This window comes from Vespa velutina, chromosome 10, assembly GCF_912470025.1.
Source record: "Vespa velutina chromosome 10, iVesVel2.1, whole genome shotgun sequence".
In the NCBI taxonomy this organism is placed as follows: Eukaryota; Metazoa; Arthropoda; class Insecta; order Hymenoptera; family Vespidae; genus Vespa; species Vespa velutina.
This window is the reverse complement of record NC_062197.1, coordinates 5,478,133-5,502,061: the sequence shown is the minus strand read 5'-3', so window position 1 is coordinate 5,502,061 and position 23,929 is coordinate 5,478,133. Positions and strand designations below refer to the sequence as shown.

The window sequence follows — 23,929 nt, the reverse complement described above, 5'->3', positions numbered from 1 at the left end:
TCTACACGTAAAACGCGATGAGATCTTGCCAGCTATATTAATGGTGCATAACTGGTTGCAAGTATTTTGCCTGTTCCATCGACAAGCACGAAATTCTATTCAATGAAATAAAAATGATGAAAAAGTGTTTTTCAAAAGCAAAATCAAACTTTACGATCTACCTTCCTAATTATAAAAAAAAAAAAAAAAATACTACATTTTAATTTCGTATGCGTTCGTAATAAAGACACATTAAAAATGATCATGTAAATGAAATATCGATAAACGACAAATTTCTCCTGTTCACAAATAATAATATATAATAAACAAAATAAAACATAATTAAGCCAATTATCAATTATCTTAAATCGACTTAATCGAGCTTGTTTACGTACTTCTTTTTTTTTTCATTTTCTTTTTTTCTTTTTAATGATTAAAAATTCTTAAAAGATTGAAGGATATGTTACTTTACAAAAAAAATTGATTTCAATTGCATTACTCTTCATTAAGATATTACTTTTACTCCAATGAAAACTTTGAGATCGACTGTTTCGAAATTGGTATATGTGCTATCTATATTTATTTTTTCTTTTTTTATTTCTCAAAGTGAACTATGAAGCAAGTATATACATATATTCATACATATACATATACATAATAAATGGATGATAATTAAAAGCAAACGATCATCATCACATTACGGATCTGACCAAAGTAAAATTATAAAAACTAAAGGAACATATTACTGAATAAAATGAAAATATAACGAAATAAAAAATACGTAAAAAGACATGAATCTAAATTATAAAAAAATTTTTAATGGTGAATGGTATGTCACACGAGATGGCACTAAGAAAAGATACATTGGAAAGGTAATTACAATCACGAATTTAAATCTAATAAATCTGAAATTTTAAAACTTTGAATACTCTCTTTGCAGATCGAAACTATTTACATGATTATATTATGTTTTACGACGAACTTTTTAAGTTTCATCTTCGTCGAACCAGGAACTCGTGTAACTCTTGACAATTTAGCACCAAAATCAGCGGCATTTAATGCCCTTTTTCGTCGAAATTATAGTAATAACGAAAATTATTAATAATAACGTATATTTAAAAGGAAGCAATGATCCTATAATGAATCCTTCATAATCTTTCAGATTTAAAGATAAGAATACTCGCAGCTAATGTAATTACGGGATTAATAACAACGACAATGGTAGCTATAGCTGATGAATATAATATTCCTTATCTTTATTTACCGTGGCTGGTAAATACTATCAATGGAATTGCATTTTACGAGGGCCCTATTTTTCTAAATTTGATTTACACTCTTTTACCGAACTTAGGAATTCCAACAGGATCGTTTCTACTCATGACATTACTTTTATACGGTAATATTCGATAGTTGAATTATATACTAAACGTTCCAAATCTTTATCGTCGAACTTTGAAAGTATAATTTTTTTAAATTAAAAAAAATATATATACGCATTACACGAAAATTAATTATCAATGTTTTATATGAGAATATTTAACGCAATGTATGCAATAGGTGACGGAATTTTTTAATTGCAGATTAAAAGATAGATTATAAAAATTATAATTATTAAAAGATAGATTATATTTATCTTATCTGTAAATTCACCAATGATTAATATCGTTAATAATAGTTAACCTCTAATTTTCAAGTAGAAACATCAAAATATAGTGTTTGAAATGAGAAATACATATGTACATTGATATTGAGTATGTACGTGATTTAATTGTGTAAGAAAAATGCTCGAGTTCATTTAGATTATGTACAATATTTTATTTTAAATTTGTAACAGTATCTATAGATATTCAATTTTTATCTTATTTTCTCTTATAAAATATGCTTTCATAATTTGACGAAAAAAATTCAGTACACGCTGTATATTTATATACATATACGTTCTTATTTTACTCTGTATAAGTTTATATATATATATATATACATAAAGTGTCTACACACTAAAATAATAATTATGGTAAAAAAAAAACTATTTATATTTATCGTACCATTGATAAGTAACAAGAAAGAGTTGAAAAAAAAAAATAAATAAATAGCGTTTTTTATTTATTCTAGTTGAGGAACTATGTGTCTGGAATGAAGTATTTATCAGTTTTCAACGTAATTGGTCTGATTATAATAACAAAAAACAAAACAGTATCATCGAAAGCAAGGAAAATAGTCTTACTTCTACGAAAAACAATGGGGAACTTTTTTCGGAGAAAAATATAAAAAAAAAGGATCGGACTCTTCTTCTCGAAAAAATTCCAAATCGAAGAAGATCTTTTGATTCTTACAATAAATCTAATAATCCCTTTTATATTAATTCTATTCTAACAAAACATATTTTCGATAATAACATAACTATTTAATATGATGACAAGATGGAATGGAATACACGATGATCGGTATTAAGGGAAAAAAATGAATGCGTTTGAAATAAAATCGCGAGAACACACGAGGTAGTAAAGAAGAGTTGAATCTAGAGAACACTTATGTAACAAAGGCATGTTTGCTTTCTTAATTTAGATAATTTACGGAAAGTGTAATAAAAATTTCATTCACCTACCGACTTAATTTTTTGTTCACATAGAAGATGGCAACGCATTAAAAAAAAAAAGAAATTTTAGGATGAAGCTGATAAAGCAAACAATGATTGCTTATCGTAGCGTATTCTTTTCGTTGATCGTGTTATTTTTTTTTCAACTACAAAATATATAAAAAGTCTAAGAAATTTCCGTACAAACTTTAACCGACACATTATACGTTTAAACGTAATACGAAAATATCATATAAACACAGGCTTACAATTGTTTTCTCAAACAATTCTAACACTAATATAGAGAAACGTTATATTAACAGTCCGTTCAAAGTTGAGTCAGTAGAGGTAAATAAAACATTCGAGTGTTGAGCAAAGGACTCCAGTTATTGGCTGACGTACGATAATCAATTGTTGAATACAAAAGCAAATTTACATGGATCATTTTTAGACATTAACTGTGTTACAATTTCTGAAAATTGTAAATACAATTAATTCTATTTCAATCACATGCATTTATTTCCTTTTACTGATTCAACTCATTGGCCGTACTACATGTAAATCATTCAAGAATCAATTCTTTTTACCGTAGCATTGAGTAAAGAAACTTCTAGATCGAGGACTATATGTGTGGTTGTCAATGTTAGAAAATGATGATAAACTTACATTCATGCTCGCTAGGTGCCTCTTAGTTCGCACGATGGGAATTTCATCGTGTTCACATAGAAATTGTACTCTTGTGCCGGTTGTTGCTCGTTGATTATCTGTTTCTCGTAACGGTTCGAAAGTAGATAGTTTTCGTTTGAATTAAAGAAATATATATATATACGTGTATCATTAAAACATTAATTGTTTTCTTTGAAAATAACGAAGAAAAATCGTTTGTTGTCGACCTGTCTTGTGGCTTCTTGTTTATTTTCATAGAAAAAGCAAGGTATGTGTAAATTCCGTTATATTATATACAGTGAGGTTAACTCTCCGGAAATAAAAGCCGTTATAATTCAGCTTTTATTTTCTTCAATATTTCTTTGATACTTCTTTAATGTATTAACACCAAGGTTTATTTTTAAAAAATCTATTATCTCGATGAACTTGTTTTTAATCGTAATCTTCCAATAAGGCCACGATTTTGCGTTTCCATTGTTTACCAAATTTTGGAAGGCGCGAAATATCCCTTGTCTACCCTCGAGTGATTCGTTTGTATCGATGTCACAGAAATACGTGAATATATTCATATCGAATAACACTCGTTACAAAACACATGCAAAATTATCACGTGCTCGATAATTCGATGTCACGTACAAGAGAAAGTTGATACGCACACATTGAATTCTATTTTTGCAAATGGCATCTCGCTTGCGAAACATAACCTCACTTTTTATTGCAACTGTAAATTACGAAATATAATAATTTTAATATCTTATTTAAATCCGAAATGTAATGGAAGGATTTTGTTACATATAATATATCTATATTTTGTAGGTGTTTTTTTATTGTATTTGCGATACATTAACTCTGATATAACAAACAACAAGCATCAGGTAAAAAATATGATAATTAAAAAAATGTTATTTATGAAAAAATTTTTTTCCTTTCAAATAATATTTTTCTTTATGATCACTTGGACAACAGTTTTGCACTTATCGTCAAAAATTTTAAAATTTCTTATTTATTACCAAAGCTCGTTTTCCAAGTGTCAGGCATTGTTTATCCAAAATACCTGATTATTTTTTTTTTCTTCCTTAAACATTAATGGACGAATCATAATTCACAATCCTTTCATTTGCAATATATTTTGTTGGCTTAAATTTCATTTTCGCTGTAACAAGTCGTAGCAAAAGCTATTTTCTTATCGCACATATTCAATCGTTGCTTAAATTGGCTGGAACGATGTTATACTAAACTATGCACTTTACAAACATGCTTATTACTCTATTTATAAGGCGATTGGATTGTACTAAATAAGAAAATAATAAAATTGTATTATATTTCAAGATTGAACCTTGAAAGAACAAGTTTAACAAATTTTACTTTGCTTTCGAACTATTTTAGAAATATAGAATACAAAAGAAAAAGCAAAATATTATAACTGTTAACAAGATAATGATAACTATACAAACTATTATAAATTTTCAATCATACTAATTGTCATTAAATGACTTTGCTAGCTACTAAATTTTACAGAAATTAATGCAACTATATACAGAAGAAAAGCCATCTTTGGATATATTTAGAATTAATCAGCTGATCCTTATACTTTTCAATACGCCTTTTTTATTTTAATTGACTAAAGCCAAATTACCAGAAACAGTTACTGTATTTTTAACTTTTCAAGCTTCATTAAATGATAGATTTTCATTTAATTTATCTGTATTAATTGTTCTCAAATTTTGATCGGTTAAGTAGCTGTTTCTTGCAATATGACATAATTCGACTGTAAACAAAAGCTAAAATACAAGGGCAAATACTGTTTGTTCTTTCAGTCTGATACCCTACCCTGAATGTCAAATACTCTTAAGAATGAGACTTTTAATAAAAATATACATAGGCATAGTAACGAGAATAAAAATTAAGTTTGATCTCTAAAAATACCTACATAAAACTAATCCTTCCAATCAGTATTTACTCATGTCAAAATAAGCTATCTAGAATGATTGGGATTCTCATTAACCGGTACAAAATATTGTATTTAGAATATTATCTAACTGCCTGCCAGAAACTATTCTGTCATGTGTTTCGTAAAGATGAAACTTAAGTAAAAAGTGTACGAAGCGTACATAAACTAATATTCTTTTGTATAGAGAAATTTATAGTGCCTTCGAGATGGTCAATTTCATTGAATATTCATGCTCGATAGAGATTTTTCAAAACGGATGCCAACGTGACTTTCTGATACTGTAAAGATCGAAACTTTATAAATATGATCATAATTACGTGCGTATCTTTCGCGACATTTACAAACATTTACATCGCCATCAAATGCAAAAGCTTTCTAAAATGATAAAAGTACAGCAGCACGCCGATATTCCGTATTAAATATATAATGTTTATAAAAATGATCGGTCATCGACTTACTGCAGAACTTCATCGGACGATTCGTATTTAAATCCTTATCAAATCATTAGATCGTAGTTACACTCCGAGGTTCAATAATATAACCTATATACCCTGGAAGTGCAATGGAATGATATTTTTATACCGACACATCATCGATCTCTAGTATTACACTATCGTATCTCGCGTATATTTTTTTTATCACATCCAATTACGTGTGATTTCAAATCACGCGTAAAAAGAGACGCACGTACGTACGATCTTTATTCCTCTTCTTGGCTTCGATGTATCTTGAGAAAGGTTAGTTTTTCTCTCTCTCTCTCTCTCTCTCTCTCTCTTTCTCTCTCTCTTTTTCTCTCTCCCCTTGTTCTTCTCATCTTACTTCAGAAATCCTCTATCGCAATAGACACCAGTCGCAAAATGACCTTAGACCTCGAAGGCCTCCCACTGCTACGCGATCATGGCTGCGATTGGACTAAAACGCATTATCTTGCTAAGCAAAATCCAAGCTACCGAGGCGAGAGCGCACAGGGTTACACCACCCCATCCGAAATCCATGCTCCAAGAGGTCGTAAAACGACGTGCTTTTAGAATGGCACGTGACACTGGTCCGCCTATCACGCCATCTTCCGGACCATTAATTATACGAATACCTCGGTCTTGAGCTCTCTTGAAGTGGATGATGGTCAACGTGAAGAGCGCAAATGTCGCTGCAATTTCATAAATTTTTCTATCATTTTCGTTCTTAAAATACTCTTTAACCTTCAAATTTTATGAGACTTTCATACATCAGACCAAGGCAACTGATAATAAATGTATATCGTTTCATCATACTATCTTTCCTCTTGCTTCTACTGTTTCACAAGATTAACTGTTTTCATCGAACATCTTTTAACTTATAATCGATTTACAAGTTACTCGTAAATATTCAGTTGCCTAGTTTTGTGTATGATCCATATACGTATTTAATATACGTACAAAAATAATATATACGATATACGTAAAATATTTTTGTCGATTCGTCATCATTCTTCATTATTATCAAATATCGATCATTCGTTCGATCGATATTCTTCTTCGTTAGTGAGAAAGAGAAAAGTAAAAAATAATTGCTACTTTACGACTCATCATGAAACATTCCACGCATTGCTAGAATTAACCCATTGTTCCAATTGGAGCGACTCGAATATTTCGCTAATTATGAACCGAGTATGGTCATTATGCATTAACAGATTAATTTTCACGATCGATATCTCACCTGCCAATAAATACATCACTCCTGTAACAAGAACGGCCGATATTTGATGTCTGCACAAGCCAAAAAATCCTATTAGCACGGCGGTGCCGAGGATTATCAGACAAACGAGGGAGCAAGAAATACTTAAATTCTGCATCCCTGTAACGATAAAATAGGTCACTATGCAATATGTAATTTAAACTTTTTAATCGTAATTAAATTATTTATGAAGTAATAAAATAATTCAAGAGTAATATAGAAAATCCGAAAGTAAAGTTCATTAATGAAACGTTAGATCGCATTTAATTAACAACTTTGATAAGGTCAAGGATCCTTATAATCAAAATTTTGTTTAGAACGACTCGGTACAATTTCAGGATTTTCAATGTTTTAAAAATTGATGGCTTTTTTTTTTTATATATATATAGAATTCTAATTTGTAGAAACATAATCCTAATATATCAGTTTTATTAAAAATTTTAAATAACGTCATTTTAAATTTCTTTATACTTTAGATATTCAAATAAATGAACTTTTCAATATAATCTTAATAACCTCTATTGTTCGAATTCTTATCGGCACTAATTGCTTTTTTATTAACTCCTTCGGAACCAAAGTCTCATTATAAAACAATCATCAGACGCTAGTATTTTGTTCCTACTTTTCATTATCTCCATGAAATAAAGCAATTTAAACTGCTGTTTATGAACTACTAATTTTTTCTTTTTTCACCTTAAACTCAAATCGATAACAACTTGTAGATACATATTTTTAAGTACTTTATTATAATAGATTAATAAATAATTTCCATGATACGAATCGTACGTTTTCGTATTTGTTTTTATAAACTTGACGTTCGTATAATACAGTTGATTTATATACGATCTATATAACATAATCCTAATTCGATTAAAGCCAATACCATTAATTCCAAAAAATAAAAGATGTCATAAAGGCTCTTAAAAATCATGTCGAGAATCGCCTTCGAGAGGAGAAAAGAAAAAGAAATGTCGATCTGACTCACGATTCTGCCACGCAACGCGGATTTCTTCGTGTGCCTCGTCGGGTGTCAAGTAGTTAATGCATCTCTCTTGCGGAAAGCCCACCTGACCCAGTAGTCGTATTTCGTCGTCTGAAAGTTAAAAAAAAAAAAAAAAAAAAAAAAAAAGAAAAAGAAAGAAAGAAGAAAAAGATCCCTCTTTTTCTTTTTATCTCGAATTATTGTTCTATTTTTTATAGATTCGATGATTCATAATTGATCAAATTTAGCGGTACGATGTTACTCCGGTCGAAAAGGTCGAACGACCATAGAGAAAGGGGGGAGAAAGAGAGAATGCACACAATTTCATAGTTGAAATAGTAGTTTATATTGCTCGGTGCTTAGCGTGACCAAGAGTCATTATACGAAGGTATAAAAACATACGAAGAAACCAATTATCTCGTTGCACGCACCTTCCAAATCTCCAATTTCATGTCTTACTAAATTCGAACATACGCGTGATATCATGACCTTTTCGGAAGAAAGTGCATTGCAAAAATATTGTGTATATTTCTATATCATAAAATTGAATGAAATCGATCGTTTATAGATTAGGTTTATTATTTACATATTTCGCGCGGCATTATGTTAATCGAAATTGATTAATTTTATTTATTTTGTTTTTTTTTTTCTTTTTTTTTTTTTTTTTTTTTTTTTTTTCTTTATTCTTCTTTTTATTTTTATTTCATTATATTCTGCATGAAAGAAATATTAAAATATGATATTCATAAAGAAAAAAGAAAAAAAAGTGAATGTTTGCATTAACTTTTTTGATCAGCTTTTTTTTCATATTAAATTAATTTCAAAATATTAAAATATCTTTTGCACGTTTTGCAAGCTAAACAATAAAAAAGATATAGTATAAAGTGTACATAAGTATTAATTGGAACATGAAATCTATTACAATATTAAAATTTAAAAATTCTATAGAGCACATTTAGATATCTACCATTGTATAAATATTGTAATGTAAATCTTACGAGTACAAATGGATACTTTTTGTAGCCTTTCATACGAATACATCGTTTATTTGTTAATTTTTATATAAAATCCAACTATAAAACAATGCAGCAAAAATATGAATAGTTTTTCAATAAATTTTCAATTCATTTTGTTTCACCTTACAATAACAAAATTTAATGGTGCCGTCTTTATTGCATAACGCGGTTAACAAAAAAGAAACGACGTTCCCTTTTATTTCATTTTCAAGGCAAAACATTCTCATAGTTTGAATGCGTACTCGGTTTGTTGTATGAGGTAAATGTATAGCGCGTTCTATAATTTTCCTTGCAATGAAATTAAATCTAGAGAAAGAAAGAGAGAGGGAGGAGGGGGGAGAGGGGAAGGAAGTAGGGGGGCAGTCGAGTTCTTCAATTAAATTTTCCGGGTTCTTCGTTGCCGCCTCCGTCGTCGTCATTGTCATTGTCGTTATTGTCATCATAGGCACGAATGCTTGACTTTATTTCATTAATTATTCAAAAATAGCTTAAATAACGTTAATCCTTAATTTCAAATTGGACTTCGATGTTGACCGACGTTGAACAAAATCTTCGATCTGTTTCTATCTTATGAAACATTCTTAATATAAGATCGAAGTATAAGAGTCTGAAAGGTTCTCGTTTTTTTTTTTTTTTTTCCTTTTTTCTTTTTTTCTTTTCTTATACGTCTTCGCTGTATCGTTCATTTCACTTACATTGAGAGATAGAGACATAAAGTTCTTTTCATTCTCCTTATCGCGTTAAACGAACGGCCTAATTTTTTTTACAATTGTGATCGCATTGTTCTGAAAAGTTTTTGATATTATATATATTCTTTTTAATCGCCGTACATAAGACATTGGTTAAAAAAGAATAAATAAATACTCGTCATACTCGGAAGACTTAATATTTTAATAATTCAAATATATTAAAAAAATAATATTGAAATTTAGAAATAAACATATTAATATTAACTGATATGACCTTACATATACAGCCATACATCATAAAATAATAATAAAACAGTAATAATAATTTTCTAATAAATGTAAATTAAAAATGAAAAAAAAAATATATATATAAAAATTGAGAAACCATCGATTAATTTATTCTAACGTATTCATTGTCAAAACCAATCTTGCATAAATCTATATAATCATCTAATAAATTTCATAATTTTTTTTAAATAAAAAATACAATGGAATTAATTGTCGTGTACATTGTTCGTGAATGTATTAATGTAATACAGCTATTAGAGATAACTAAAAAAGCTTTCAAATATATGCACAATTACAAATAGCATCTATTAAAATTATTTATATTCTAATCAAACAATTAATTCGTACGATCAAAAAAACAATTGTCACTTGAGGCTCGACTTTCGTAAAGGAATATCTGAAATGTTCACGGTCACGCAATACCGAATGAGATACTTCCGATAAAATGTATAGATCCTAATCGAGTGATCGATAAAACCGGGACAGATAGAGTCAAGGTGGTATCTCTTCGAGTAGACACACCCACGCAACTCTAAATCGCTCTTGTTTTTCTCTCTCTCTCTCTCTCTCTTTCTCTGTAATGTCAACAAGCATAAAAATATGGAAGTACTTTGAAAAAGATATGCCTTGAAAAATCGATTTTCGAAGTGAGTCACCGCATCAAAATAAACATATGCTTGTTCGATCCGAAAATATTTTTTCACGTTATTCGAATTGTAGAAAATTACATCTGACGATAATACGAGATAAAGATTCAAAGACAAAATTCACTCACCCGATAACGAGACGCACATTGTCCAGATTCCACCGTGCATGGGTACCAAGAAAGAGCCACGTCTACCACGATGATGATTTCTGTGAGCAGGTGGTGTCTCTAACATTGCCACTTGATCATCCAACCATGTGAGACTAACATTGGCATGAATGAGGGCTTCTTTATCCCAGCCAACCTCCTCCCAATGATCGGTCATTATTGCTCCACACAACAAACCGGTTGCTGAAAAACAAAAGATTGATATGTCAATGAAGAAAAATAACAGAGAAGACGATTTTATCCAAATTAAATTCTAAGATGATATGGATCGTGACAAAAAGAGGATTGAACAATTTCTATATAAAAACCCAGCGTATTAAATTTGAAATTAAGCAAAATCTGATTCATTATATCGCGAATAATTATTCAGAGTGATTATTCATAGTGAATATTTCTCGAACTCGGAATAATAAAATCTCAAAAGAGAATCGACCGCTTGCTAATTATACTTCGACGTTTTTATTTGTAAACTTTGATGTTTGCTCAGGAAATAGGACGTTTAAAAAAGTGTCACTTTCGTGTTTTTCCGTCAGATTTTCAGACAAGACAAATTTTCCAAGTAGTACAGGCGTAAGAGTTCTTCAGAATAATAGAGTTAAAGAAGCACTTTCGTAAACACACGAACACTAACACACGTATGTGTTTCGTTGTGAAAAAGTGTTAAGTTCGGTGAATTCAACCGGTGGTTGTTGGTCGTGTTGAACTTCTGATGGTGAAAAAAAAAAAAGAGCAAAAGAGATAGAAAAAATTTTCTGAACTATATGCATGTTAAACCTTTTCTTAGCTAGCACAAACACGGTCCTTGCGAATTCGCAAATACATGTATATACACTGAGATAGTCCTGACCTTTTGACCTATCTCTCTCGACAAGTTCGAGAACGAAAATTTATCTTTGTTGCATAATCGAAAAAGTTCTCAGGTATTTAACATTAATGAATATGCTTTGTTGAAAGAGAGATTAGTTCGTCGCTTCTTCAACCACGTGTCTCGAGATGAAAGAATTTACGCGATATCGCATAGATAATATTTATACAATAATACATTTTTTCAACAATACTCGTATTTCGATGCGTCATACTTTTACTGTGCGTTACACCCAGCAAATTTGTCAACGTTGCAACGGTATCATTTTCTAATCGGAATAGAAAAAAGAAATGGGTAATAGTTTTTTTCGAGATAAAAAAAAAAAGACATTCTTCCTGTTATTATTTCACATTGTCACCAAGAAAGAATTAACAGAATGGAAGATTCGATCGAAGATGTTTCATCCTGTTACAACATATATTTTCATCTTCCTTTAATGAAGAAATTATAACAATTTGTGAGGGAATGTGTATGGTTATGATCCTTACGTAAAACGTTTATCGGCCGCGAATGAGAATTTAGAGAAAATAAGACGAAATGGAGAAGAGAAAGAAGGAGAGAGAGAGCGAGAGAGAGAGAGAGAGAGAGAGAGAGAGAGAGAGAGAGAGAGAGAGAGGACGGAGAGAAAAAGAAAGGAGCGATTGAGGATGGAAGAGAGACGGATAAGATTACCTGCAAAGGTAAGAACGAGCGTGGCAAAGAGAAAAACGAGACGCGGACCAGGGCCCCTGGGTACACGAGTAGGCTCCATCCGCGCAGGTGGTGCCCAGGGCAACCACTGGCAGCCCACTGATAGCCGCGAGCACCACACTGATCCTCGCTCTCTCGCTCGCTTTTCTCACTGACCCTCGCTGCGAGCATCGCCACTACAGTCGTCCTTTTCAACGTTGGAATATCTACGAGAACGCCCTCTACATCTTGCGTTTTGCGAAACGTACGAAAATCGACCGAACTCACCCCACCTCTAGCCGGATGCTGCGGACAACCCTCTTTTATCTTTCTTTTTTTTTCTTCCTATTTCTCTCTCTCTCTCTCTCTCTCTCTCTCTCTCTCTATCTCTTTCTCTCTTTCTCTCTTTCTCCCTCGCTCATCTCTCTCCCTTTTTGCATTTTATCTTTAACATTCACTTATATTTAATTATTTTATTTATTGTTACATCTATTTCCTAACTGATTTAGCTTCGTTTAAAATAGAAAATATTATACATCAATAGGAAAATTCAATCTGAAATATAAAAAATCGTTATTTATGATCCCATGGAATTTTGATCTTATCATATTAGTGTAATTATAAATATAAATCAAATGAATTTCAGTAAAGTTCATTATTGCTTTACTTCATGATCTTTTATATTATAGTATATTTTTCTCATTGTACATACATACATGCAGATTAAGTAAAGAGGACTAGTAAATAATTATAATAAAAAGAAGACTTGAACTAGGCAATAGTCCTTTTTTTTTTCTTCTTTTTTTGCTAATTCTCACTTAACGTTAAAAACACATCAATAATTGCAAATTGAAACTTGATTATCTTTTTAATTAGGTACTGGTGAGTAAGTTTGATGTTTTCATTTTAATTCACTTTCTTATTTCTTACTTCAACGTGTTAACATAAATAAATATATCTATTATAATTTTTTTTTTTTTTTCTTTATTTCGAGTTTACAGAGAAATGTTTAAACATTAATAAATAAGTTTTTTCTTTCTTCCTTTTCCCAATTCTCGAAACGAGAAGAAATCTAAATTTTTTAATCTCATTAGTGAATATTTAGAAATAAATTAAAAATGTCTGTTCCTTTTATTATCAGATGGCCGATATCGCAGACAACGTACCATTCACCGATCCTGCAACCGCGATTTCTCAGGGTAGGCGACATCTTCTTGTACGTGATTACACGATGGCCGTGACTGCACTTGCCCAGGCTTGCGAATTGCTAGCGAAGAAGCATGGTGATACGGCGGACGAGTTAGGCGAGCCGTATCTTCTCTACGGACGTGCACTTCTAGGTCTCGCTAGAGAGGAAGCTGGTGTTTTGGGAGGAGGAATACCGGGTTCTGAGGAAGCTCAAGGTGAGGAAGATGCAGAGGACGACGACGAAGACGATGAGGAAGATGAAGCTGAAGAGGAAAAGCTGAGTAAAGTGGATGAGAAAGAAGAGGAGGAAGAGGAGGAGGAGGAGGAAGAGGAAGAAGAGGAAGAAGAAGGGGAAGATGAAGATAAGAAAAATAATAAAAATGAAACCACAAAGACGACTACCGATGATGGCTCTTCGAAGAAAAATGTGAAGGATGAACAAGATGAAGAAATTAAGGAAGAAGATGTAAAAAAGAAAGAACACGATGAAAAAGAAATGAAAACCTCATCAGAACCTGAAAGTGAGAATATTCCTAAAAATAATGAAACCACCGATGCTTTGGCAACTTCATCGAAACAACAAAATGGAAAAATACAAGAAAACGGTCAACACGATAATACCGAGGATATAACTAAAGATGAAGAAGAGGACGAGGTAAACAATCTTCAGGTAAGATAAATAAATAATTTCCTTTTCCAATTAATAAACAATTGAGAATATCAATCTGAGAGAAGAAACAATAAATGAAATAATTTGTATTGAATAAAAGGTCGCTTGGGAGGTGCTAGAATTAGCAAAGTTAGTATTGCTGAAGCGAGGACCACCAGGATGGAAATTATTAGCCGATTCCTACCGATTACTTGGGGAAGTAGCCATGGAAGGAGGAAATCACAAAGGAGCACTCAACGATCTACAAGGATGTTTGAATCTATTAGAGAAGATCGATCCACGCGAGCCTAGAGCTATTGCCGAAATTCATTATCAATTGGGATTAGCTCATTCCTTGGGAAATGATTTTGATTCTAGCATAGAAGAATTTAATAAAGCTACTATGCTTTTGGAATCTCGTATAAAAGAACTAGAAGCGATCACTGAACCACCAAAGACTGACGATCCTTTTTATACCGTCGAGGGAGAGATCCAAGAACTGAAAGATCTCCTTCCAGAGATTCGAGAGAAGATCACAGATATGCAAGACTTTAAGCAGGAAGCTTGTAAGCTCGTTATAGAAAGTCTTAAAAGTGAAGTTTCACGTGGTAGTTCGAATGGTGCTGGACCTAGTTCAGATACGTCGTCATCATCGGCTAGTAGCTCGACGAATCAAAAAATGTTAAAACCAGCTAGCGATATATCGCATCTCGTGCGAAAAAAGCGTAAGAATGACGAGCCTGAAACGGAAGTATCTTTGCCACCATGCAAAAAGCCCACACCCGAAAAAACTGTCTGAACGTAGAAAGTTTTAATGATTACGGTTTAAATAGCTATTACGAACTTTCGCGAGACTTTCGCTGGGTGAACTAGATTTTGTTATACATGATATTTAATATAGGACGAAAACAAAACTCAGTTTTTATTTCAATAACAATGCCTCGAGCTTTTTATTGTTTTTAGAATTCTCTTTAATATTTCTTTTTCCCTTTTTTGTTTTTTTTTCATCAACGGAAGATATATGAGGTAATTTCTTTACAAAATATGTTTCTTTTTTTTTTTTTTTTTTTTTTTTTTTTTTTTTTTTTTTTTTTTTTTTCATTTTTTACATGAAATATCGTGAACGTTCATTTATTTATTATCATGCGATACATTTAATTATAACGCATTTGTATTGCTCTATAAAAATGGATCTAGTTTTCGCCAATAGGACTTTGATGTAATTTGTTAGGAGTAAATCTAAGGTTGTTTTCGTGTGCTAAGTTTAAATAATAAAGATTGACATTCTGAATTTTTCTAAATGCTTGAACATATTGGTTTTTCAACCCATCGAAACCTATTATTTATGATTACAACTATTATCTTATCGTTAACGATTAGAATAATACACAAATATTACTATGGACGGAATCAAATTGTACGTCGTTGCTATACGATAATATTTTACAACTACATAATAATTGTGATACGTAAAAATTTAGTACAAGTAATACACTTACTTTCGTTTTCATTCGCCTAAAAGTTCCTCAATATCATCGTCTTTATCAGAACTTTCCTGATATTGAATCGATGGTTTATATCCCAATGCTTCTAACAAATTAACGTTATAATAATAACTGAGATTTATGCCAGGTACCAAACGTTTTAATTCTTCAACACTAGCCCGAGCTTTTTCTGTATCTCCCATGTTCGCATAATGTTGAGTAATAGTAGCAAACAAATCGCCACGACGTACAGATTGTTCTAAATCGGAACCTTGAGAGTCAAGTAATTGTTGAACTTGCGATATCGCTGTTTCCGTTTCGCCTCTGTCGAATAATCTACGAAAGAAAATAAATTCTGTTTACAAAGTATCGTTATTTTATAGAACATTAAAAAAGAAAAAAATATATATATATATATACCTTTTAATATCTATGTAACGTCTTATCGCTGCCATTCTATTATTGACTAAGTCGATAGCTCTTTTATGAAGATCAGGATCTCTGGGTGCCATTACTTTAGCAAGACATCTACTTGCTTGATTTAATGCATCTAAAGCTTTTTCATAGTTTTGAAATTCGTCGATTTCCACTTGAGCACAGGCCACATAAAAATTAGCTAACAAATCCATTGCTTTGCCCTTCGAATAAAAATTAATGATATTCTTCAGAATCTCAGGTTGATTTTGCCAATCCAATGATTGCAAATAATTCCCTGCCATTATATAAATTTCTCTTTGTCTTGAAACCTGTGCGAAAAAACAAATTTTTTCCGTATCGCCAGATTTAAGTAAAGCTTTCATGGCTCTTAACTTGTTTCCAGCTTGTGTGAACTTTTTAGTAGCTAAATGATAATTTCCTTGATCAAATGCTATTTCACCGATTTTTTCTAATGTATTAATCCTTCTCTTCTCGTGTTCTGCATCGTTCTCTACTTTTTCTGTTGTCATTTTTTCTGCAAGATCTTCGGTTAACGTTACATTATGCTTTTGCATTAATTCTAATGCCTCCATGTACTTTTTACCAATAGCAAATAAATCAACAGCTTTATCTATTTGATCGTTTTGTACAAAATACTCTGCACACTTCTCGATAAGGACAGGATCGGAATCTGCATTAACGTCCATAGTAATAAGCTGTAAAGCACTATATTGTTGTGTCCTAAAAGCTATATCCAAAGCTTTGTGTAATAAACCAGCTTTATGATAAAGCAGAACAGCTCTATCCAATTGTTCATTTTCTTCGTAATATTTCGCAACTTCTATTTGCGATTGCCTGGATGCTAAAACTGCCAAAGGCCACAATTCTTCAGACATGTGATGTTCCTAATTAAATACAAATATTACACATTATTTGACAGTAATTAAACTATAACTCTTTCGCATATACATTACCTTGCATAAACGAATTGCGTTTGTATATGCCTTTGCTATCGTATAAAAATGAATAGATTGCGATACATTATTTTTCGATTCATAATGTGCAGCTAAATGATATGCAGATGCAGCATGGTTCGTTCTTAATACAAGATCGCATACTTCATCTTCTCTATTGAAATAACATAATAATCTTGTCATGGACAATGTATCATTAGCTTGCTCATATAAACGTAAGGCTCCTTCCATATCTCCAGTCGATTCTATATACTGAGCATGCCAATTTTTTATCTGACTAAAATGTTACAAGATAATTGTTTATTTAAAAAAAAAAAAAAAAAAAAAGAAAAATAGTATTCAAATTGTACATGTATAATTCTTACGGGTCGTCGCAGTTATTTAGATATCCTGCAAGTTCTCTCGGTCTCGAAAGTAACATTCTTGGCACTTCAGATCTATGACAATCAGCTTTTGTATACATATCGATAGCCTCCACAACTTTTCCTTCCCATTCAAGAACCTTCGCATAATTATAATAACTTGTCTTCTCTCGAATTTTGTTTTCGTTCGATGCTAATTCTATGGCTTCTTTAAATTTATTACGAGCTTCCAAAAGTTTACCCAATAGATCGAGTCTTTTTGCTTCGCGAAAAAGACGTTCAGCATCGTTCTGTCAAAAATTCGATGTATATTATATTTTCTGTTTAATTATAGATTATAACTTTGTTAATCTCAAATGAATACTTACATACAATCCAAGTTCGACCGCTAATATACCAACTTTAGTCTCTAAATTTAAACTGTCATCCTGCATTGCTTGTTTCAATGCCTTTGCTGCCTTAGCTTGTTTCATATGGCCCAAACATAGAAGAGCCATATTCAATTGTTTAGTCTTTACACACATTCTTGCTAAACTTTTCCAAACAACTTCGTTTTTAATAGTTTTTATAGCTTTAAAAGCTTCATCCATATTAGCCACACTAATATGAAAACTAAAATCTAAAACAGCTTTTTTAGTAACGGGATCGCAATCTTCAAGTTCTTCGAAGTCTCTCATAAGTAATCGCATAATTTTACTATCCTTTCCAAGTACTTGTTCAGAATTTAATATTATTATATGGGGCGATTGTACCCCCAATAATCTGCAGTTCTCATCTTCTATTGATTTTACGTCTTGAATAGCAATTCCGTAATCAGAAGTAGCAAATAGTGAAACAAATACTACAGCGGCCTAAAAATAATGAAAATATTTAATTGAGTAAGTGTAAGGGTTTAGAAACTAGTAAGAAAAAACGTAGATCATACTTCGTCATCAATGTTGGTTGACTTAGATGATGTTTTAGATTCTCTTGTTTCCAATTTTTGTGCACGACAAACTAAGAGCCTGGGATCTTCAAAATCCCAGCAATGAGCGGTAACCAATCTACCTCTACATTTCATAACTCTGAAACATAAATAAATCTATAAATTGACAAAATATTGAAAAGTTATTACATTTTTTACTATTATTACTTACAGTGCAGATTCATCATCGATCGCATCATCTGACCTGGCAAAATCAAATTCATGCATTTGATCACTTTCTATGTCCCATACATAAAGAATTGAACTAGGCATTAGATTGGTCATAGCAACAGTAATAGACACACATCGACAATCGGAATTACATTTGGCTTCAATAATTTCAGCGAAGTCATTAATAGCTTCGTATGTTGCCATAGCCCTAGTATGTAGTTCGATTTCCCTTTTACTTAAATCCCAAATTTTTAAGATACCATTTAATGAAGCGACTGTCAAATATCGACCCGTAAGGTCCATAGTAATTGGTTCTCCTTCCTCCGGCATTGTAGGTAATGTTTGTGTAACAGTACCTTCTGTTGAACGCAACTGAATAACGAATGGCGTCAAGATAATCAATGTGTGTTCATAAATCAATATCTTTTCAGTATCACAAGCAAAACTTCCTATAATATTTGCACTTAACATATTATCCTTATTAATCTTATAAACTACGACTTGTCTACTAGACGAAACAGCTGCATATTCTTTATTCACAGCAACAATTTGTACTTGAATGTCGGTTTTGAGTGTATGCACTTTTCCGTCTACCTCCAGTAAAATTTGTGTTGGACTAAGTTGGCTTGCACACACCCCGTCATTGTATGCAGCACACATTGATTGTTGATGCAAAATAAAAACATTCGTAATACAGTTAACCGCTAGAAGGGGATTTCTTAATAAGGTTGCACCCCACATCAATTGTTTGACAGTACCATGAATTGTACATGACTCTGGAATACTAGGCCAACGATTTTCATCAGAGTCACTTACAACTTTTCCTTTCCATAAATAAATTGTACCTAAGTTCGTCCCAGCAGCTAATGTATCTGCATTATATTTAATAGAATATAAATGGATATTATAAAAAAGAAAATATCTTAGTGAATTATAATGCATAACAAATACCATTATTTTTGCAAAAAGATAAACTTGTACAGATTTCCTGAGGTGTGGCAAGATTACCAGTCAATGAATCAGGAGGTGACAGAACATATGTGTCTCCAGTATGAAGATCCCAACAACGAACTCCCAGTTCTCCAGTTAAAACAGCTAATGTATTACCACCAACCCAACATATAGCAGGACCAGTACGAGGTATATCACTTCGACCACTAAGTTTCACCTGATCAAAAGTATAAAATAATAAATGCACACGAATATTGACTGAAAATATATTAATCATTTTGAAAGTACCTTAGTTATTTCTGTTAATTGCCCAGTAATTGGATCTGTTTGATAGTATCCAATATTTAAACCTTCTGTCATAATTATGATAGAATCTCTTATTTGATGATGCAATAAAAAGTGTAGTGTAACACCATCTGTATTGAAAACTTCCATGCATTGCCCTTGAGCATCAATAAAATATATAATTCCATTTGAAGTTCCAATATAAAAAACATGATTATCTTTCCGAGTTGTAATAGATGTTGGTGCGGCAGTTCTGGGACGCCAATAGCTGAATAGATCTAATGCTCTTTCATCTCCAGCTACTGCAGCTTTTGCCAAATCACTAAATTTTATTTACCATATTACATATATAATATATCTACGTAAATAATAATTATGCTTCATTTCACAAATAATTCAAATTACCTATAATCCATGCTTGGTTTCATTGGAATAAATGCAATATGTATGAAAGATCCTTTTAATTCATGATGAAAAACCATAAGCAATTGACCCCTAGAATCAATTTTCCAAGCTATTATAGAACCAGCAGCATCTGCTGATACCAATCGACTTCCATGTGGACTCCATTGTAAAATAGTTATAGGATCATGATGAGGTGTTATTATCACATTAAATTCAGTACTACCTGTATCACCTGGCCAAATCTATATTTAAATAATAATACATATATAGTTGATTAATATCACTTATAATCACGTTTAATAAGCATGCATCTCCAAAATATATATTTTTTTTTTTTTTTTAATAAGATTATAAAATTATTAACCCGTAGCTCTCCATTTTCCCATCCTGCAGCTAGCCATCTTCTATCAGGATGCCAACCAAGAGCAGTTACCTGAGCTACAGAATGTCTTGAAGATTCTACATCTTGTAAAGGCTCCCCTTGATCGTCATAAACTGTTACAAATCCTCCCTTGTCTTGGGAATATGCTGCTACAGCTAACAGCGGATAATTAGGATGCCATGTTGCATGAGTACTTATTGAAGCAGTTTCTGGATTTTGCACTCGTGTATCAAAATATAAAGACATCTTTTTATCTGTTATATGAGTGCAGATGGTGGTTAAAAATTTACATAAAAATAATTATAAGATATTTTTTGATTATCATTTTGATCATATTTTGTCTTTAAAAATATTTTAAATCAATAAGATTATATGTATATGTATATACATTGTTCATTAATAAAAATATTACTAATCACAAAATATATTAATTTATATAAAAGACTTTTGATGAAGTAAAAAATCGAAATATTTCACTATTTTCTTTTTCACAATCGATTACGTTTGATTATAAAGTTTATAACAATCGGAAAGTATAATTGTATTGCAATCGAGGCTTGATTCCAATAACTAATTTGATTTTGTTGTCAAATAGGTTGCTATAGAAACCAACATAAGCATGACAAGCAGGATTGCCAAATTAAACGATATCTATCTTATAACCTCATTACTAATTACTGCATTATATTTCATGAAAGGCGCCAAAATTCTAATAATTTGAAACGAATGATGAAGTTATATTATTTATTTAAATAATTCTTCTATAATACGATTATGTAGGGCCCATTTATGGTTTTCTTGAATTGATTTATTCAGTTTTATTAATTTAGAACTTAATAATTAAAATAATAAATATAGATTAAAATAATAATGTACTTACGCATCCTTTTATTAATGTATATGACATTATCATAGAAACACTAAAAATAGTAATAAGAATACATTACCATTATATTCATTAATCATTACTTTGAATATTTTTTTTCGATTGACACAGTTCATTTTCTAATATACTTATTTTCTGAAAATGTTCAAAAAACGTATATTAAAAAATTTTAAGATATTTTTAATAAAAAAAAATATATATATATTAAAAAATGTTGGGTAAGTAAAAAAGAAATATTTGTATAAGCATTCAATGATTAAAGCATATAATTACACAAATCAATTACCTTAAGGTAATTCTGACGCTGATTTTCAGCTGTTGCATCAGCTGCTATAAGAAGCAGTTTATATTTTTCTTCTAATGAATCAACAAGAGAATTTAATTCGTATTGTTTTTCTGAACACAAGGATGTGCATAAGTCAGTCTTCTGTCCTTGAAATTGTATATGCAATGACTTAATTTCCAAATCTTTGTTCTGTATTACAAAAAAATAAATTTTAAAGAAAAATTGAACTACAAGATCATATTAATTGTAAATGTTATAACCTTAACGATATGGTTAATTTTTTTTTCATAATCATATGCAAGTTTGTCTTTCGATTTTTGAAGCTTTAATATAGTCTTCTTCAATGTTATCATTTTAGAAACTAAATTCTCATTTTGATTTTGAGATACAAGTTCCATTTCACTTCTCATCTTATCAAATTCTTGTCTCATTATTGCATTTTGATCTGTTAACATAGCACGTAATTTACCATCCTGAAAGTATATATTTAAATCATTTAATATAAAAAGTAATATTTCAACAATCTGTAATCTATAAATAATTACATCTTTTGTCTCTATTTCAAGCTTAATTTCCATCTCTTTAATTTTATTTGTCAATAATTCAGTTTTCTTATTTCCTTCTTCATCCTTTTTAGATAATTCCAATTCTTTCTGACGAATTAAATCTACCTGTGTATTTATTTCTAAATCTTTTACTTTTAAAAGAATTTCATATTGTTGGCGCATGGATTCTAATTTATCCATACATTGCTTCTTTATTGCATTAATCTCTTCTTCCTTAGGAAAAGCTATTAAAAATCTTATTTTTCTATATTCAGCATTTTTTACTTCTTACCTTATCATGAATAATTTTGTTCAACTCTTGTGACATTGTAAGTAAATTGTTATTTAAATTTTCATTTTTACATTCTGCCTCATGTAACTGAAATTTTAGTTTAGAAAACTGTTCAGCAACTTTATTTTTGTACTGTTGAACATTTTCTTTATGAGTAAATTCTAGAACATTTTTTATTTTTTGTGTCTCTAATAATCTAACAAAATAAATTAATGTTATATTCTTCTTATATAAATATATTCTTATAAATAATCTTATATTTCTTTTGAATGTAAAAAATCTATAAAGCTTACATTTACACTCACTTAGCTTTCAGTGCAGTAACTTCAGAAGTTAGTTGCCTTATATTAGTATGCAAATTTTCATTTATTGTATTAATTTCTTGGTATTCTAATAATTCTTGATGTAAAGATTTATTTTGCATTTGTAATTCTTTAATGGTAGCAATCAGTGAATCAGTATCATGCCTAGGTATTCTAAGCTGACCTCTATCTATTCTGTTATCATTATAAAATTGAACTGATGAAGATGGTTTAAATGTAGATAAACATTGACTTGTACTTGTAGAACTTGTATCTTGTATTCTCGATGTAGTATTTTGTGAATATGTTTTATAGTCATTGGTTCGCTCACATTTGTGATATGACGTTGTACTAAAATCTGACAGATCACTTAAGGATGAACTAATGTAAACCTAAATCATATAGTTATTTAATTAAGAAAAAAATATATAACTATATTTTAAATAATATTATACATTAGTTATTATAATATAATTAATAATCATATAAATACATAAATTTGAGATTACCATGCGATATGATTTAGGTAATGGTATGAGAGAACCTAAAGGTGGAGGTTCACTAAATACACCTCCTACATGACCTCTTTTTAATTGCTGATACAATTCTAGAAGATACTCATTTCTAAGACTGCGTTGAGAAGAAGAGAGATTTAGTTTGTCAAGCCAAACTTTGCATAATTGGGCATCTGTCACAGATGTTAGTTTTAATATAAAAGGCTTTACACTTATTAATGTTTCTTTAAAAAATTCATCTTGTTTAAGAGCTTCTTGTTCATCACGGTCTTGGTGCTGTGACATGATTTTATACTTCTTGATAATACATTTTAATTAATAATATAGAAACATACTGTTTTAAATTAATGTTAAATTAATATTTTGCATAATTTTTTATATGTATATTGAACTTTAATAGATGTAGTAATTATTTGACAAATCTTTTCATAAAAAATGCAATATGGCCATAGATGTTATAATATTCTAAAAACAAATGTCACTCTACTTATTTTTGTAACTAGAAAATATTTCCTTTGTCATCTCATTTATACAAATATTATATTATACTATTACAGAAATACACTATTATTGATAAATTAGATTTATTATCTTTATTTCATTCTCTGATTCAATTTTATATTACTTTATTTTTTTTTTTGCTTTACAGATCTATTGTACATTA

At 30.6% G+C, this 23,929-nt stretch overlaps 6 protein-coding genes across 16 annotated transcripts; 2 read left to right on the top strand and 4 right to left on the bottom strand.

Moving 5' to 3' along the window:
- The first annotated feature begins 726 nt into the window (after positions 1–726).
- On the top strand, positions 727–2,738 carry LOC124952502. Its single transcript, XM_047502498.1, has 4 exons — positions 727–851; positions 920–1,061; positions 1,142–1,375; positions 2,092–2,738. The coding sequence occupies exons 1-4, from the start codon at positions 771–773 to the stop codon at positions 2,385–2,387; spliced, it is 753 nt and encodes a 250-aa protein (XP_047358454.1). The 5' UTR covers positions 727–770; the 3' UTR covers positions 2,388–2,738.
- Positions 2,739–3,271: 533 nt separating this feature from the next.
- On the top strand, positions 3,272–15,347 carry LOC124952495 (histone-binding protein N1/N2-like). The gene is made up of 3 exons (XM_047502468.1): positions 3,272–3,488; positions 13,349–14,065; positions 14,166–15,347. The coding sequence occupies exons 2-3, from the start codon at positions 13,349–13,351 to the stop codon at positions 14,841–14,843; spliced, it is 1,395 nt and encodes a 464-aa protein (XP_047358424.1). The 5' UTR covers positions 3,272–3,488; the 3' UTR covers positions 14,844–15,347.
- LOC124952500 lies at positions 3,490–15,673 on the bottom strand. Of its 9 annotated transcripts, none has more exons than XR_007101923.1 (7): positions 12,211–12,524; positions 10,635–10,856; positions 7,870–7,977; positions 6,867–7,004; positions 5,867–6,318; positions 5,630–5,722; positions 3,490–3,941 (listed from the first exon to the last, which is right to left on the bottom strand). XR_007101923.1 is itself a non-coding variant. In XM_047502493.1 (5 exons), exons 2-5 carry the CDS (start codon positions 10,828–10,830, stop codon positions 6,059–6,061), a joined length of 702 nt encoding a protein of 233 aa, XP_047358449.1. In that variant the 5' UTR covers positions 10,831–10,856; positions 15,544–15,673; the 3' UTR covers positions 4,832–6,058. The 9 variants fall into 9 exon arrangements, 4 of the variants coding, with proteins under 4 accessions (XP_047358449.1, XP_047358450.1, XP_047358447.1 ...); XR_007101922.1 differs by lacking the exon at positions 3,490–3,941 and adding an exon at positions 4,832–5,449; XR_007101921.1 differs by having other exon boundaries at positions 5,630–6,318.
- LOC124952488 (intraflagellar transport protein 140 homolog) lies at positions 15,552–21,422 on the bottom strand. 3 transcript variants are annotated; one of them, XM_047502445.1, is made up of 12 exons: positions 21,320–21,422; positions 20,422–20,693; positions 20,058–20,299; positions 19,656–19,974; positions 19,368–19,584; positions 18,418–19,288; positions 18,207–18,345; positions 17,650–18,132; positions 17,285–17,571; positions 16,920–17,196; positions 15,949–16,850; positions 15,552–15,864 (listed from the first exon to the last, which is right to left on the bottom strand). In XM_047502445.1, exons 1-12 carry the CDS (start codon positions 21,321–21,323, stop codon positions 15,552–15,554), a joined length of 4,326 nt encoding a protein of 1,441 aa, XP_047358401.1. In that variant the 5' UTR covers positions 21,324–21,422. The 3 variants fall into 3 exon arrangements, with proteins under 3 accessions (XP_047358401.1, XP_047358402.1, XP_047358403.1); XM_047502446.1 differs by lacking the exon at positions 21,320–21,422 and having other exon boundaries at positions 20,058–20,147; positions 20,290–20,299; positions 20,422–20,605; XM_047502447.1 differs by lacking the exon at positions 21,320–21,422 and having other exon boundaries at positions 20,058–20,147; positions 20,281–20,299; positions 20,422–20,459.
- Positions 21,423–21,496: 74 nt separating this feature from the next.
- LOC124952503 lies at positions 21,497–22,357 on the bottom strand. Its single transcript, XM_047502501.1, has 2 exons — positions 21,872–22,357; positions 21,497–21,800 (listed from the first exon to the last, which is right to left on the bottom strand). Exons 1-2 carry the CDS (start codon positions 22,355–22,357, stop codon positions 21,582–21,584), a joined length of 705 nt encoding a protein of 234 aa, XP_047358457.1. The 3' UTR covers positions 21,497–21,581.
- A 146-nt stretch (positions 22,358–22,503) lies between these two features.
- On the bottom strand, positions 22,504–23,843 carry LOC124952504. The gene is made up of 3 exons (XM_047502502.1): positions 23,260–23,843; positions 22,742–23,142; positions 22,504–22,644 (listed from the first exon to the last, which is right to left on the bottom strand). The coding sequence occupies exons 1-2, from the start codon at positions 23,548–23,550 to the stop codon at positions 22,750–22,752; spliced, it is 684 nt and encodes a 227-aa protein (XP_047358458.1). The 5' UTR covers positions 23,551–23,843; the 3' UTR covers positions 22,504–22,644; positions 22,742–22,749.
- Between the last annotated feature and the right edge of the window lie 86 nt (positions 23,844–23,929).

Bases quoted from the DNA above. Each gene is read 5' to 3' on its own strand.
- LOC124952500 (XM_047502491.1), bottom strand. From the start codon at position 12,289: ATGGAGCCTACTCGTGTACCCAGGGGCCCTGGTCCGCGTCTCGTTTTT. The intron at 10,857-12,210 runs GTAATCTTATCC...TTTGTTTTTCAG, and splicing joins GCTCGTTCTTACCTTTGCAG to CAACCGGTTTGTTGTGTGGA. The intron at 7,978-10,634 runs GTGAGTGAATTT...TTTAACTTTCAG, and splicing joins AATGTGCGTCTCGTTATCGG to ACGACGAAATACGACTACTG.
- LOC124952495 (XM_047502468.1), top strand. From the start codon at position 13,349: ATGGCCGATATCGCAGACAACGTACCATTCACCGATCCTGCAACCGCG. The intron at 14,066-14,165 runs GTAAGATAAATA...ATTGAATAAAAG, and splicing joins ACGAGGTAAACAATCTTCAG to GTCGCTTGGGAGGTGCTAGA.
- LOC124952504 (XM_047502502.1), bottom strand. From the start codon at position 23,550: ATGTCACAGCACCAAGACCGTGATGAACAAGAAGCTCTTAAACAAGAT. The intron at 23,143-23,259 runs GTAATCTCAAAT...TATATGATTTAG, and splicing joins TACCTAAATCATATCGCATG to GTTTACATTAGTTCATCCTT.
- LOC124952502 (XM_047502498.1), top strand. From the start codon at position 771: ATGAATCTAAATTATAAAAAAATTTTTAATGGTGAATGGTATGTCACA. The intron at 852-919 runs GTAATTACAATC...CTCTCTTTGCAG, and splicing joins AGAAAAGATACATTGGAAAG to ATCGAAACTATTTACATGAT. The intron at 1,062-1,141 runs GTAATAACGAAA...ATAATCTTTCAG, and splicing joins CCTTTTTCGTCGAAATTATA to ATTTAAAGATAAGAATACTC.
- LOC124952488 (XM_047502445.1), bottom strand. The intron at 19,585-19,655 runs GTACTTTCAAAA...ACTTTTGATCAG, and splicing joins AATTAACAGAAATAACTAAG to GTGAAACTTAGTGGTCGAAG. The intron at 18,133-18,206 runs GTATGATCTACG...CATTATTTTTAG, and splicing joins CAACCAACATTGATGACGAA to GCCGCTGTAGTATTTGTTTC.
- LOC124952503 (XM_047502501.1), bottom strand. From the start codon at position 22,357: ATGGATAAATTAGAATCCATGCGCCAACAATATGAAATTCTTTTAAAA. The intron at 21,801-21,871 runs GTTATAACATTT...TTTGTAATACAG, and splicing joins AAATTAACCATATCGTTAAG to AACAAAGATTTGGAAATTAA.